The 13,655-nt window shown below is 40.2% G+C and overlaps 4 protein-coding genes across 7 annotated transcripts; 1 reads left to right on the top strand and 3 right to left on the bottom strand.

The window, feature by feature from the left end:
* Positions 1-1,181: 1,181 nt before the first annotated feature.
* Positions 1,182-2,241, top strand: LOC17889771 (non-specific lipid transfer protein GPI-anchored 2). Of its 2 annotated transcripts, none has more exons than XM_023784477.1 (4): positions 1,182-1,557; positions 1,643-1,663; positions 1,748-1,804; positions 1,881-2,241. In XM_023784477.1, exons 1-4 carry the CDS (start codon positions 1,233-1,235, stop codon positions 2,072-2,074), a joined length of 597 nt encoding a protein of 198 aa, XP_023640245.1. In that variant the 5' UTR covers positions 1,182-1,232; the 3' UTR covers positions 2,075-2,241. The 2 variants fall into 2 exon arrangements, with proteins under 2 accessions (XP_023640245.1, XP_006295015.1); XM_006294953.2 differs by having other exon boundaries at positions 1,183-1,557; positions 1,637-1,663.
* An 86-nt stretch (positions 2,242-2,327) lies between these two features.
* On the bottom strand, positions 2,328-3,613 carry LOC17888121 (probable glutathione peroxidase 4). Its single transcript, XM_006295045.2, has 6 exons — positions 3,449-3,613; positions 3,275-3,351; positions 3,135-3,196; positions 2,931-3,049; positions 2,677-2,844; positions 2,328-2,595 (listed from the first exon to the last, which is right to left on the bottom strand). The coding sequence occupies exons 1-6, from the start codon at positions 3,500-3,502 to the stop codon at positions 2,563-2,565; spliced, it is 513 nt and encodes a 170-aa protein (XP_006295107.1). The 5' UTR covers positions 3,503-3,613; the 3' UTR covers positions 2,328-2,562.
* A 208-nt stretch (positions 3,614-3,821) lies between these two features.
* Positions 3,822-11,452, bottom strand: LOC17889008 (protein HUA2-LIKE 2). Of its 3 annotated transcripts, XM_023784719.1 has the most exons (12): positions 11,059-11,452; positions 10,509-10,585; positions 7,725-9,626; positions 6,739-7,171; positions 6,360-6,468; positions 6,160-6,272; positions 5,909-6,093; positions 5,292-5,778; positions 4,814-5,195; positions 4,510-4,692; positions 4,335-4,409; positions 3,822-4,258 (listed from the first exon to the last, which is right to left on the bottom strand). In XM_023784719.1, exons 1-11 carry the CDS (start codon positions 11,179-11,181, stop codon positions 4,390-4,392), a joined length of 4,014 nt encoding a protein of 1,337 aa, XP_023640487.1. In that variant the 5' UTR covers positions 11,182-11,452; the 3' UTR covers positions 3,822-4,258; positions 4,335-4,389. The 3 variants fall into 3 exon arrangements, with proteins under 3 accessions (XP_023640487.1, XP_023640486.1, XP_006295538.1); XM_023784718.1 differs by lacking the exon at positions 4,335-4,409 and having other exon boundaries at positions 3,822-4,261; positions 11,059-11,451; XM_006295476.2 differs by lacking the exon at positions 4,335-4,409 and having other exon boundaries at positions 11,059-11,451.
* Positions 11,453-11,810: 358 nt separating this feature from the next.
* On the bottom strand, positions 11,811-13,555 carry LOC17887638 (protein PALE CRESS, chloroplastic). The gene is made up of 6 exons (XM_006294524.2): positions 13,286-13,555; positions 13,010-13,204; positions 12,833-12,919; positions 12,687-12,737; positions 12,296-12,475; positions 11,811-12,222 (listed from the first exon to the last, which is right to left on the bottom strand). The coding sequence occupies exons 1-6, from the start codon at positions 13,508-13,510 to the stop codon at positions 11,977-11,979; spliced, it is 984 nt and encodes a 327-aa protein (XP_006294586.1). The 5' UTR covers positions 13,511-13,555; the 3' UTR covers positions 11,811-11,976.
* Between the last annotated feature and the right edge of the window lie 100 nt (positions 13,556-13,655).

The following is a 13,655-nucleotide window of genomic DNA, read 5'->3' as shown; positions in this document are numbered from 1 at the left end:
ACTTCATACTCGACCTGATCTCTCTTATCCGGTGGGAATTCTAAGTCGATATTTGCAAGAGCCAAGAGAACAACATGGAGCTGCACTCAAACAAATCCTGAGGTATTTACAAGGCACTCTTAACTATGGTCTCTGTTTTCGTCGTGGAGATCAATCTGGATTAGTAGGGTACAGTGATAGCAGTCATAGTGTGGATGTGGATGATGGAAGAAGTACAGCTGGTCATGTTTTCTATTTCAATGAGTGTCCGATTACTTGGAATTCTCACAAACAGCAGGTTGTGGCACTTTCTTCTTGTGAAGCAGAATTCATGGCTGCTACAGAAGCTGCTAAGCAAGCCATTTGGTTAAAGGATCTCTTCGCTGAAATCATTGATAAAGAATGTGAGAAGGTGACAATTCAAGTTGACAACAAATCCGCTATTGCACTTACTAAAAATCCAGTGTTTCATGGGCGTAGCAAGCATATTCATCGAAGGTATCATTTTATACGTGAATGCGTTGAAAATGAACAAGTGGAGGTGATACATGTTCCGGGAGTGGAACAAAGAGCAGACATCTTAACTAAAGCACTTGAGAAGAACAAGTTCAAGGTAATGAGAGATCTCATTGGAGTCCATAGCTTGTCAAAGAAAGACTTCAAGCTTAAGGGGGAGATTGTTGGGATAAGCTTGAAGAAGAAGACTTAGGAGACAAGCTACTTATTCCTAGTTGAGTTATGACTTAGGGATTAGATTGTGTTTAGGAGTTATCTAGATACAATTCCTATTAGAATAAGGATTATCTCTTCTCTATATATATGAGTTATCAAAGTTGTGGTAACCTTAAGAGATTAGAGAGAGATTAAGGGTTTTAGAAAGCTTAAGTTTTGAGTTATTTTCTTAAGCAAATAAAGAGAGTTATTTTTTAAATTCTTGAATTCATAATCTTTCTCAAAATCTAGAGCGGCAATACACCTTTTAGAACTAATTAAAGATTGTAATTACTTAGGTTACAAAATTCATAGGAGTATGTATGTATGTAAACCTACCTCAGCTACTTTCTCATTTTATTTGGTTTTTCTTGGTTAATGAAATAAAAAGGAATTTGTGTGTTGATAAAAGGGATTAAGAGAAAGGGACTCTATTAGTTGGAAGTTGTTGAACTCCGATGCACCCATTTTATCATATATATAAAACAGAATTATATGGGCTATGAGGCAGTTCACCGGAGAATTAAGCAGGCTAAATTAGAATGGAAGGCTTAACACTGATAATAGTGCTGATGTCATGTTTTATGTTGGGAGGAAAAGGTCAGCAAATAAGCACGCCATGCACCTCCTCAATGATCTCTACCTTCACTCCATGTCTCAACTTCATCACAGGAAGCAGCGGCGGCTCCGTTACTCCCACCGCCGGCTGCTGCGACTCCTTAAAGTCATTGACCAACACCGGCTTGAACTGTGCTTGCCTTATCCTCACCGCTAACGTCCCACTGCCCACTGGATTCATCAATCGGACTCTCTCGCTTGCTCTGCCTCGTGCCTGCAAGATGGACGGTGTACCTGTTCAGTGCCAAGGTTCTAAGTTACTGTACTCTTTCTATTTTTTACTATGTCATTTACAAAACTACGAATGACTCATTTGCTTAATTTACAGCTGCAGGGACTCCACTACCAGCACCAGGTATCCGCTAAGTAATTAACCGTAGTGTGCTACATTACCTGTGTATATGAGATTCAATTCATTCCATTTATATATATTGGACAGGTCCGGTTCCATTTTTACTGGCTCCACCACCGCCTGTATCTGCTTTTAGTCCCGGAGGTGAGTACTCAATGAACAATCAGGTTATCTTTATGTGTTTTTGCGTTCGAATTTGATTTTGGACACATTTAATCAGCGTCCAAGGCGGCGGCTACAACACCGGTACCTGCACCTGCACCGGATGCCCTTGCAGATGGACCAATGCCCCCCACAGCCAAACAAGGAATTCGACCCGTGGTTCAGCCAATACAGCCCACAAGCCTAGCTCAATTTTCTACGTCTCCATTTCTACCGTTGCTTTTTATTAATCTAATTCTGTCAACTTTCTAAGCCAATCGGCGCCTCCATTATTCATAAAAATATTACCCCTTATGTATGTGTTACTCACTTCTCAGGTACTTCATTGTGTGTTCAAAGTTCTACATATGATTTCACTATATATAATGCCAACTCTTGACAAATTCCATGTGAAATATAACTTCAATCATGTTTGAACTGTTAGGAGGCGATTTAAATAGCAGTACAAACGATTCTTTGATATTACGATTTATCAAACATTACTTTCCACATAACCATCTAACTATTAACTTCGGAATGGATTGGCCTGATATTATGATAAATTTAACCATTCGAGTTGGATTAACATGTGTTACTTTTGCCGAAAAATAAACAGAAATACAGCAACCTACTCTCCAAGTAATTCTTTCAAAATATCCCACCAAACAAAGAAAATTGTCCAAAAGGGAAAAAACAAAAAAACAGAAGAAATTTTGACATAAAAGCTGCGATTTACATTCAAATTTAACCGCCCTGTTGATTCAAGCGCCTTCAAGAGCTTTCTTGATGTCTTTCTGCTCACCCAAAAGGGAAAACTGTATCACGACAATGACCGCATATTACATAGACAACTTGGATATACATAGAATGGATACCTCGATTGATAGCGGTGTAACCATTGTGCCGTAACGATCAATCACTAAGCCATCTTTGCTAACCAAGAACTTGGTGAAGTTCCACTTAATTCTGGAACCCAAAAAAGTGGGTTTACTTGCTTTAAGGAATTTGTAGAGTGGAGCAGCGTTTTGACCATTTACACGTACCTAATCCCACATTCACAACTCGTAAGTGTAAATGGATTTCTCATTATAATAATAAACTCATTCCGAGCATCTTGATATCTACTTACCTTTTGGAAAACAGGGTATTCTGCTTTAAAGCGTGTACAGGCAAACTCATGAGCTTCTCCACTTGAGCCTGGCTCCTGGTATAGGAACTGGTTGCAAGGAAATGCCAAGATCTCAAACTCTGAAAAAGAGGTAATGAAATGGTAAAATCAACAGAAGGAGATGACTTCGCAACTGCATACCAGAAGTCATAAATTAATCATAACCTTGGTCCTTGTATTTCTGGTAAAGTTCGGTGAGCTGGGTATAGTTAGACTCGGTGAAACCGCTGTTTGCACAAACCAAGGATTAACGAACGATGAACAAGAAAGTGGCAAAATTTGGGGGAAGGCCCAAAGAGACGAACCATTTGGAAGCGACGTTGACGATGAGGAGGACTTTCCCTTGGTAAATGCTCAAATTCACGTCCTTGCCGGAGCTATCCTGATGCCCAGGAAACAACAACCAAAAAGGAGGAATAAACAAAATTATAGCGACGATTTCAACCTCGTCCTCTAGCACGAGCAAAAAAAGAATATACCTTTACGGTGAATTGATGGACGGATCTCTCGGGAACCGAAGCAGAAGCACCCATCTCTCCCTCTTTCTATAGAAATCAAAAGCAAAGACATTCTCAAGAAAGAACCTTTCTATTTAACCTCTTTGACCTTTTTCTTCGCGTTCGTGTGGACTCGCTTCTTCCTTTTTCTATTTTTTATTTTTTCCCTAGTCTTCTCTCTTTTTTACTTCATACATAACATTAACATACTTTTGAATTCAATAATTGCCCTTTTTTAGGAAATAATAATAAAAATAAAACTCAAAATTAATCTCAAGAAGAGTTGCGAGTATCTGAGCTATATTTATTCATAAGAAAAGTCTACCGAATCAATCATATGCCACTTCAAAAAAAATGTAGCAACTATTCAGCTGGAATATTATTCTAAGAGATCAAATATACACCATACACTCTCCGAGGTCAAAAAAAAAACCCACATAAGAAAATAATCTTAGACACAAATAAATAAAAGTAAAAACAATAAGGAAACAAAGGAGAGCAGATAAATACTAAACTCCTCTCAATCTCTACAAATATTTTTTTTACCATCGCACTCTCTCTGCTTTGCATGAGATTCTGATTCCAAAAGAAACACCATATCATATGTACACTGTCACTTCTTTATCATATCACTATTTCACCTTAACAACAACATAGCCATTCTCTTTTTAAATTAGGGCCACATCACCTCGGTGTTTTCGCTTTTTGCTTCACACCACCGTCCTCTTTAGCCTTTACCAGTTTCGTCTTTCACGTCTTTCTAGTCACTTCTCTGATGCCACATGCCCGGATCTGCTAATCAACAAATGATACTCGGTTTATTGCCTATAAATCTTTTACTTATATAACGTTAAAGGCCAAATCAAACCTCAAATGTTAGAAGCGGCCAATACATGATTCCACTAAAAACCTCCCATGGCTCATTAGAAGATAGTCACATACACTAATTGGCCAATCATGTCCATACAGTTGTTCATTCTATACAAGAGTGGATTTCTAGAAAATCAGAAAACTACATCCAAAAGGCGAAGGAGTATTAGTACCTCTCATTCCAACTGGAACATGACCTTCGGAATGCGGCTTGGGGTGAAAGGAGTGTCTGTCATTATATGGGCGAGGAGGATTATTCCACCGCTGATTCTGGAGCCTTCCAGACTCACGTGCAGGGCCAGCGTCGTATGAATTGGATGGATAAGGTGCTTTGTGTTTGTCTTGATATCTCGAACCTGCAAGATGATCATATTAGACTTCCCATTCCAGCATATTTACATGAGTACATGAGAAAACATCTATGACTGACATGCGCGTGTATATAATCAATGCATGTGTAACAGCAAAAGGCCTCACCATACGAAGAAGATGGTGGATATCTCCAATTATCTCGATTTTCATATGGCACATGCCTCATTCTCTCCGGGTTATCATGAAAATTTCTTTCATCATAATTTGGCACATAATGAGATCTGTGGGAGTACGATGGAGCGTCCCTACGCGACTTCATATGGTGGCCGGGCTCTGAAAATGAGTATTGATGCTGTGGTGGAGGTGGAGCGGGAGGAGGATGTGGATGTGATGGATAAGGCCCATGCTGGAAATTAGAACCATCCGGGTGTTGAATGCTATTTGTAAGGTCTACACCGGAATTATAAGATAAATCCGGGCCTTGATAATGCATCGTGCTTCCAGACAGTTGTGGGTTCATCATAGGAGGCCCAGCCCGATGATCTCCCTGCATATTAACCAAAAACAGTAGGGTAAGTGACCATCGAAAGATTTATAGTCATGGCTATTGGATAAGGATTCAATAATAGGATAACTGACATACATGCATGTTGCGGTATCCTCCATTTTCAAAGCCATTTAAGTAGGAATCAGACATGGCACACTGAGCCTGCTGTAAAGGGGGAGCTGGTGGTGGAGGTGCAGGTGGTGGCGAAGAAGGTGGCAGTGGAGGAGATGAAAAGGACACATGGTGATGTGAAGTGCCAATAACAGGCTGATGCTGTTTTCCAAGCAGAAAACTGGTAGCCTTTATATTATCAGCTTGAACAGTGTGTGAATCGTTTCCAGTTTCCCAAGGCGGAGCCACATCTTCCATTTCAAGCTCACCATCAACATCCTCCAATATAAGCGTATGCCTTTCAGCTGTGGAGGACGAGACATTTTGTTCAAGGATTCTGGACTCATGTTCAGGGGTGACAGACTCAAAATCCCCTCCATCCGAGTCACTCCCTCTCTCAGAGTCGCTCCCTCCCTCCTCATCTTTAAGCAATGCGGGCATGCAAAATCCAGGGAGCTGGAGAGTTGAATTACTGACACGCAAAAAAAGAATTTAGTTTAACGAACCCAGAAACAAGGATACAAATATAGATTCAAAAGACCCATAATCCAGAGAGGCAGAGACAAAAATAAAACATAGATTCAAAACACCGAAAATCCAACCTTCCATATTCATCCACCAGCATATCCTCCATATCTCTCACAGGATCATCCAACGACCTTTCTGTTCGAGCTGAGCGCCGAGAATAGAGGCAAGCAGGAACTATAGTATGTGAATCAAGTTCTCTTATATGGTGACGAACAATAGATTCAGGCAGGATCCGTCTTTCAAGCCAAACCTTCAAAACCTATAAATGCCAGAACGATTGAGAAACAATAACGATACGGAAGAGCTGACCAATATTATTGCATACCTTTAAGCACTGTTTTCGATTTTCTTGTGTGGTAGCTCCAGCAGGTACAGCAGCCGCCAATAGGCGAGGTAAAATTACTTGAATGGCAGAAAGATAAACACAACCAGTATCACCTGAAAAGTAGAGTAGTATACATGATCAATTCCGCAGTTGGAACATTGTTGATGTGGCTTAACAAAACATATTGCACAATGACATACCTTTCAGACCTTTGGAGCATTGAGCGATAGAATCCACAAGGAAAAATAAGTCCACCCTCCTCTTTAAATTTGACTCACTTTCCAAAGTATGAGCCAAAATCTCCATAGCCTATTCAGGAGGTTCATCAAGACTTATTAACAACTGAGAATGCTCTCACAAAACACAATCAAACATGCAAAAAAGAACTTAAATAATCTGTTAAGGTCTCTTCCACATTTTCTTATTCTATCTATGGCATATAATGGAAAATGTTAATTCAAAACATAGAAGCAACATATCTAGGAACTATGATATTAACAGTACATCAGTAAGGAGGCCGCCCGGTTACAGAAAGGGAAACGTAATCAATAATCACAAAAAAAAGGAAAAAACTTTTACCTTTGCAGACACACCAAATCTCATCAACTCCATAGCCAAACGAGTTGCTCGGCCAATGCTCTCCTTTGTCCTTACCAATGAATTAAGTGCATCCTCAAAAGATTCACGAGTGGATTGCACATCACAACTCACAACTTTCTGTCCCTGACATACACCTGTTTCAATTTTCTCTTCTTCTTTGACAATGGCATCAGAAACAATTATCTTCTCACCAGATTGAACATTTGGGCTGCAACTACTGTTGATCTGTATATCATTAGCACTTTCTGCGGTAGAAATGTGGTAATAAACTGAGTTGCTATGTGGAGTGCCCATTGCAGGAGTGTCTGCGATATTAGGAGGAGATAAACTCATCTGTTCATGTGAAAGGTTCTCCGATACTGAGACAGAATTGTTGGTTTGGACCTGCTGCTTTAGTTCATCAGTGTCACCACTGCAAAAGCACATGTAGTATACACTTTTGTTAGTCAGCTAGTTGATGAAGCAGAAGTCTGTCTTGTCATTGGAATTCAAAAAAAAATATTAAGTTAACAGAAAACTGAGTGCTGCCTGTCTGCCTACAACTCCATAAACCTATCCTCAACATAGACTTCAAAACCACCTGCCTACAACTCCATACGCCTATCCTCTACATAGACTTCAAAACCACATCATAATAGGAATCAAAATACTTAAAAGGAACAACCCCTAAAAGTAAAATATATGAAGAAAGTAGATAATAATTATTGGCAAGAATTCTTTTGTGAATCTCTAGTATAATCAGATTCCTAGTTATGTGCTAAATCACTCTACGTATGAGGGCTCAACAAGAAATTCCTGCTGAGGTTAGGACGAGAAACTTCTACACTATATTTCAAGAAAATATTCACAATAGCTTAAGACAGGACAGGAAATACTAATGATAGAGAGTAGCGTCAAAAATTTATAGATTCACAAGTAAAGGCAGAAAAGAGGCAGTAAGGGAAATAATAACAGTCGAGACTCACATAATTTTGTGCCGACTTTCCTCAACAGCGTCCTCACATTTTTTATACCCTGTTTTATCCAGAGGTACATTTTCATCAACTCTCACATCATTTTCAGTTGCGGAGATGGGTGGATTTGGTGTAGTTTCAGCTGGTTTGGTAATGGCATATTCTTCACCCAGACATCCATGCTCTTCTTTCAGCAGCATGTTGTCAGTCGTTTGCATCTTCTCAGTCTCCTGCTCAATCATCATTAAACAAGGCGATGGGGAATGCTCTACACCTTCAGATTCAGAATGAAATTCCTGGCCAGATAATTGAGAAGGTATACCGGATGAACATATCCCAGAGGCATTGTTTGCAGATGAATCCACAGTATTGGGATCCAAGGAGATTTCCATTTTCCTAACTTGACAGCACTGTATGACCGGAAGATCAGACTCACTAGTTGGCAGCTTCATGAGTTGTGAATCTCCAGAGCATAGAGATTCAGGAACACTAGCTGTCTGAGCTTCATCAGCTGGCAAACAGCTCACTTGGTTAGATTGGGGTCCAGCTGCTTCATCATCTGGTTCCTTGCAAAGCTCATTCCACCCCATAGCATGTCCACTCTCTCCCACAGTCTGAACGCAAGCCTCAGATGGAGACATTCTATCATAAGGTTTTTCAACAGGAGATGGTACCAAATTAACCTTGTCACCTGATAGCTGAGCAAAAAATCTAGATTCTTCGACTGCAAAAGTATCATGACTAGAAATTATATCAGAAGGGCTTGTCTGTGCTATTCCACTGGCCAGAGTGTCCTTGGATGATCTTTCTTCAACTTGCGAAGAGCCATTGGCCTCATGATTACCTAAAAATGCTCTACTCATCCTAACTCTGGCTCGCTTCACCAGAGGTAAGTGCTCATCCCCATTCTCTTCACAAGGCCTCTCTGTAAACCTTTCAAGAGAATTTTGTGATGTTTGACCATTATCACGTGGTCCAGACTCAAGACCTGCTTCTGCCTCAACTTTAGACATATGATCAACATCACTAGTACCACGTTTCCTCGTCGGCTTTCTCTTCTTTCTCTTAACCATGGTATTAATTTGGAAATTAAGCCCCTTGTTGAGCTCATAATCTCCTTCTAGAAACTGTCCACCAATATCATTTTGCTCGACTTTGGAACCAGAATCTACACCATTGCCTTCATTCCTAGTATTATTATCAGATTCAACAGTCGCAATTTCAGAGGCATTTTCTTCGTCACTTCCATTTGAGTTTAAAGCTGATGAAGCCACATCATCTGATTCAGAATGACCAGATGATCTTCTGATCCTTCTTCTCCTTCTTAATGTTCTATCTTCCACGTCATTGATACTCTGTCCACCATCGCTGTATTGCACCATGGAGCTTTGAAACTTCTCTGTCCGCAACCTAGATGTACTTTTTGAGTGCTGAACCAAACAAGTTTTTTTTTGTGGAGCACAATTTTGAGATCGTGCCCCTCCATTTCTTCTCCTTGAAGAATATGTTGCTATCTTACGTGGTTCTTTTGGAACCACACTATCACAGGGTTTGTTATGTAGTGCACTGTCATCACGCAGGGCTAGCATTTGTTCAGCAGCTGAAGCATCCTCATTTAACAGAGTAGATTCGTCTCTAACATGACTAGGATCAGACTTAATTTGTGTTAGACTTGTTCCAGTTGGAGTTTCACTGACCTGAGGCAGCAGGGTAGTATTCTCAGTACTCCCAAGAGTGGCTTCTTCAGCAGATTTGGGGTCACCAGCTTGCTCTAGCTGCTTAAGCTTCTCATAACTTTCTGTAATCTCCTTTACAGCACGAACAAAATCTGACCCTTTTGCATGGCGTTTTGTCAAAAGTGATTGCTTCTTCTCCTCTGTAAAAGCTTCAACATCGGCAGGATTGCAGAAAGCTCTGCACATGGATAAAAAATAAAAACAAAATATCACAAACTCCATATGATTACATACATAATAATTCTCACTTGTCTTGACAGCGAGCAGAAAGCAAGTACGGAGCAGTCTACATCAGCACTCATACAGGTCATCAATCAACTTTGACTCTTGCAAAGCTGTGCACAGAATGCTCTCTAGACAACAATGAATCTATCACTGTTCTCTATACCACCTACCAGACTAAAAAAAAAATTCAAAAGAGAACAAAGATAAACTAATCCAAAGGCTCCACGAACAATCTAACTTAGAAAAAAAAATCTTACCACACATGAAAGAGATACTCTGCCAGGAAAGAATGCAACCAAAATCAAAACTGATACTCTGCTAAACCCAACAGTACAAAATAAATGCCCAACAAGAAGCAAAGATCTCAGCTATCCAGATATAGAAACATTAGGCACTACACATAAGAAAGATGAGAGTGAATCATTCAACAGGGAACCCCTTAGGTGAAAATCAGACATACATTCATTACAATGCCACCCAAATGAACCCAGATGGGTGTAACAGGCTTGATTGTAATCAAAATCTGGAAATTATAAACTGTGATGTCATTCGTGTGTGGGGGTGGGACAAAGTGCATCCTGCATTAACAATATAATCTAACATTGTAGCAGATAAACAAGGCTGCTGATTTTCTCCTCGCTAATCAATGAAGAAAAAAAATAAAGGTCATGTTTTCACCAGGAGATAATGAAGTGAGCTAATGTGCAAAGGGGAAGGTCAGAGTGACAGAAAGAACAAACAAACAAATTTAAATCTTAGCATTCAACCAGAGAACACGACCACGATAAAAAATATTGAAGAGGGTAAAGGTAAAGATAAAGGGATGAGAACTCACATCTGTTGTGTTCCAAAAAAATGAACCAACACTTTTTTCCAATCAGTTGAATATCCCCACTTTTCGGGCTCACTAACCTGAAATTGCATCCAACAAAAATAAGCAGGTGGACTGGCAATGGACAAATAATACCTAAAATAAGGGGAGCCCAAAGAGAGAAGGATTGTAAGCATATTTGCCACAAAGACTTGAGAAGAATATAACCTATGAACTTAATATGGTACAACGGATGATGCTGCGGCTGAAACAAGGACATACTATACTATTTGTGTTCCCGAATCTACTAACAACAATAAAAGAATTCCAGCATCTTAGCTTGGATTAGAATTAGAAAGATCCAAGCTAAGATGATTTTAAATCCTAAATTACACGGAGAAGCAGGTATATGTGAAATCTAAACCCTAGATAGATAAAGGTTGGCGACGCCCATGTGGGGAAACTGGTAAACTAATAAACCATCCATAGAGAAGAACCAAACTCAAAAGAGAATAATATTTCAGATTTATTAGAAAAAAAATGCAAAAGATGATGATAAAAGAGAGGTTCATACCGCTGCAGGCCAAGCAGGAAAACCTTTGACTTTGGCAAGCACAAGGTCACCCACCTTCCACTGTCGGCAGGCGGCAGCTACGGCGGCAGCCTTACCACCGCCTTTTCTGCGGCTCGGAGCCATCAAGAAGACGGTAAAATTTTAAACTGGAAAGAAGAAGAAAAAGAAGTGATTCTAACACTCGAAGTAGAGCAAGAATCGGAAGCAAAATTGGGAGGAGTGTCTAGGGATTTCGGTGACAGATTCCCCAGATGAACTCGCAGGCATTGAAACCCCTGCCCAATCGAAAGAAGTTGGTCTGCGAGAGACGGTGGAGAAATGGAAACCCTAATAGAGGAGAAGACGAGATTGTCTGTGGATTGTTTCGCTTTTGTGGAAGAAGGGGATTCACACACGAACCTAGCTAGAATAATTTAACCCCAACAAAAACAAAAACAAAATTGATGGATATTATTTTTGTTAACATGCGCTTTCGCTGCTGCGTAAGTTAGATGCTCGTGACCCAACCACTGCCTCTCTACTTCAAAATCCTTTTTAGTGTTGAGGCCCATTAACATGGCTCATTTGAGCGATTTTTTACGACTTTTTTCAAAGTTTCAGTTTTAGCCTCCTTTTGGGTTTGCTGACACCAGTCCTGAATCCACAACTACCGTAACAATGGATTTTGATCTGAAGCTCCACAAATCAGCAAAAGCTGAACGACCAAAGTTACTTTGAAAGAGGAACAGATGATTGTGGTAGCGATTGTGCAATTTTTGGCCCAACACTCTAGAAGAAATGTCGTATTTCTCACAAATCAGATATTTTGATTCATTCATTTCTAAACAAAAACACCTCTATCGAGTGACCTAGTATCTATGAATAATAATTCTGGCATACATATATTCCTGTTACCTACCTAGTGGCTACTAGTAGTACCTACCACCTCAAGTTTAGGGCCAAATCAAGAATGGCTTCAACTTGACGAATGGTTCGCTGCTTCTCCTGCTGCTTAAACTTAAGTGCTATAGCTTCAGGATCAAGCCCTTCTCCTCTGTCACCAGCGTCCGCATCTTCCTCTATTCTTACTTCCTGTAGCAATGCATCCACTTCTCTTACAAAGTCTACTCTCAGAAGGGTATTGTCCGTCTCAGTCTCAATGGGTGGTCGCAACGGTCCTTGATGCTGCAAACACAGCATTGATTCGTTTTGTTCAAAGGTTCTTGTTTAAAACTAGAAAGTAATAAAAGAGGCTCACCATATCAATGTCGAATCCGGGTGGCATCAGAATGCTAAAGGGGTCTTCTCGTGGGAAGGTCTCAGCCATTCGTTTTTTGCAGTCCTTGAGCCAAGCATCGTCTTCAAAACCATCATGCATGTTTAGAAGATCATTCAGCAGTTTCATCGCAGGACTTGCTTGCCGTTTTAAGATCTCTGTCTGGAATAGAGAGACACCAGATAAGAGGGGATTCACTTTCACCTTAGCCTTTACTAAATCCTTTAAAGTAATTAGGTAGAGCTTAACACAACAAAAGGATCATCATCATAAAAGGAGTAGGCCATAATTTGATGCATAATACGATTTGAACATCTTCCTGCACAAATGAGCAAGTTTAAAGATAAAGAAGCTTATCCAGAGAAGAAATTACCTCGACTCTTCTATACAAAAGATCAAGACTTCTAACGGCGTCCTTTTCATCCTGGAAGTAGCACGGGACATGTTGAGTGAAGACCACAGAGAGAATAATCTAAGGAAACACTTCAACAATGAAAACGCATAAGGAACAAATATTACATCGCGACGAGCAAGGTCAAGCCGGTTCCATATAATCATGAGGACAAGCTCGTCAAGTTCTCCTTTCTCGGCTGCTTCTTCAATTCTCTACACAAAAATTCTCTTATGATGAGTAGTGAGACTTAAAGAGAATCGGACCTAATTTTCTAATACAAGGGGACTTTCTACAAAATTTACCTCCTCTACTTCCTCCGCAGCTCTGATGAAGCTGGAGACGAGCTTTCTAGCTTTCCTTAACTCTTCCTCAGGAAATTCTTTCAACCTCGTGCCAATTTCACGGTACTCTTCAATCTTTCTCTCCTCTTCTTCTTCTTCCTCCCGCTGCATCCGCCTCAATTCTTTCGTCTTCTCTCTCTGTCGAGCTTGCCATTCCTGGAGCATCAAAAACCCTACCGACTTAGACATATTCAGATCAATACATACACATAGAAACAAACGGATGAGGAGACGAACATCATCGTAATACTCCGGTGGCATTCCTTCTAGAAGCACTTCGTCTTTTTCCCCCAAGCATCTTCTTAGGAATTTTGCTGAGAAATCGGCAGGAGAATTTACACGAAACAAACTCAAATTGGAGCAAGAAATCGAGGACTCTGTATTCAGCGTCTTCACAGCAGAAACAAGCCCACCGGTGAACAGAGGAGATGCGCATGTTAGCACCAACGACGTCGCCGCCATACTCGGGTTTCAGAGCTTCTTCGTCTACTCTACCTACTACACACACTGTGGTTTCTTATTATCTTGTAATTGTAATCGCGCGACTAAATTCGGAAATTTTTATTTACCTCATTTACTCCCCCTAGTTTGGAATTTTACAAATTAA

The sequence above is a fragment of the Capsella rubella genome, unplaced genomic scaffold (assembly GCF_000375325.1).
Source record: "Capsella rubella cultivar Monte Gargano unplaced genomic scaffold, Caprub1_0 scaffold_4, whole genome shotgun sequence".
Taxonomy (NCBI): domain Eukaryota; kingdom Viridiplantae; phylum Streptophyta; class Magnoliopsida; order Brassicales; family Brassicaceae; genus Capsella; species Capsella rubella.
The sequence above is the reverse complement of the archived record's forward strand: the minus strand, read 5'-3'. Positions and strand labels throughout refer to the sequence as shown.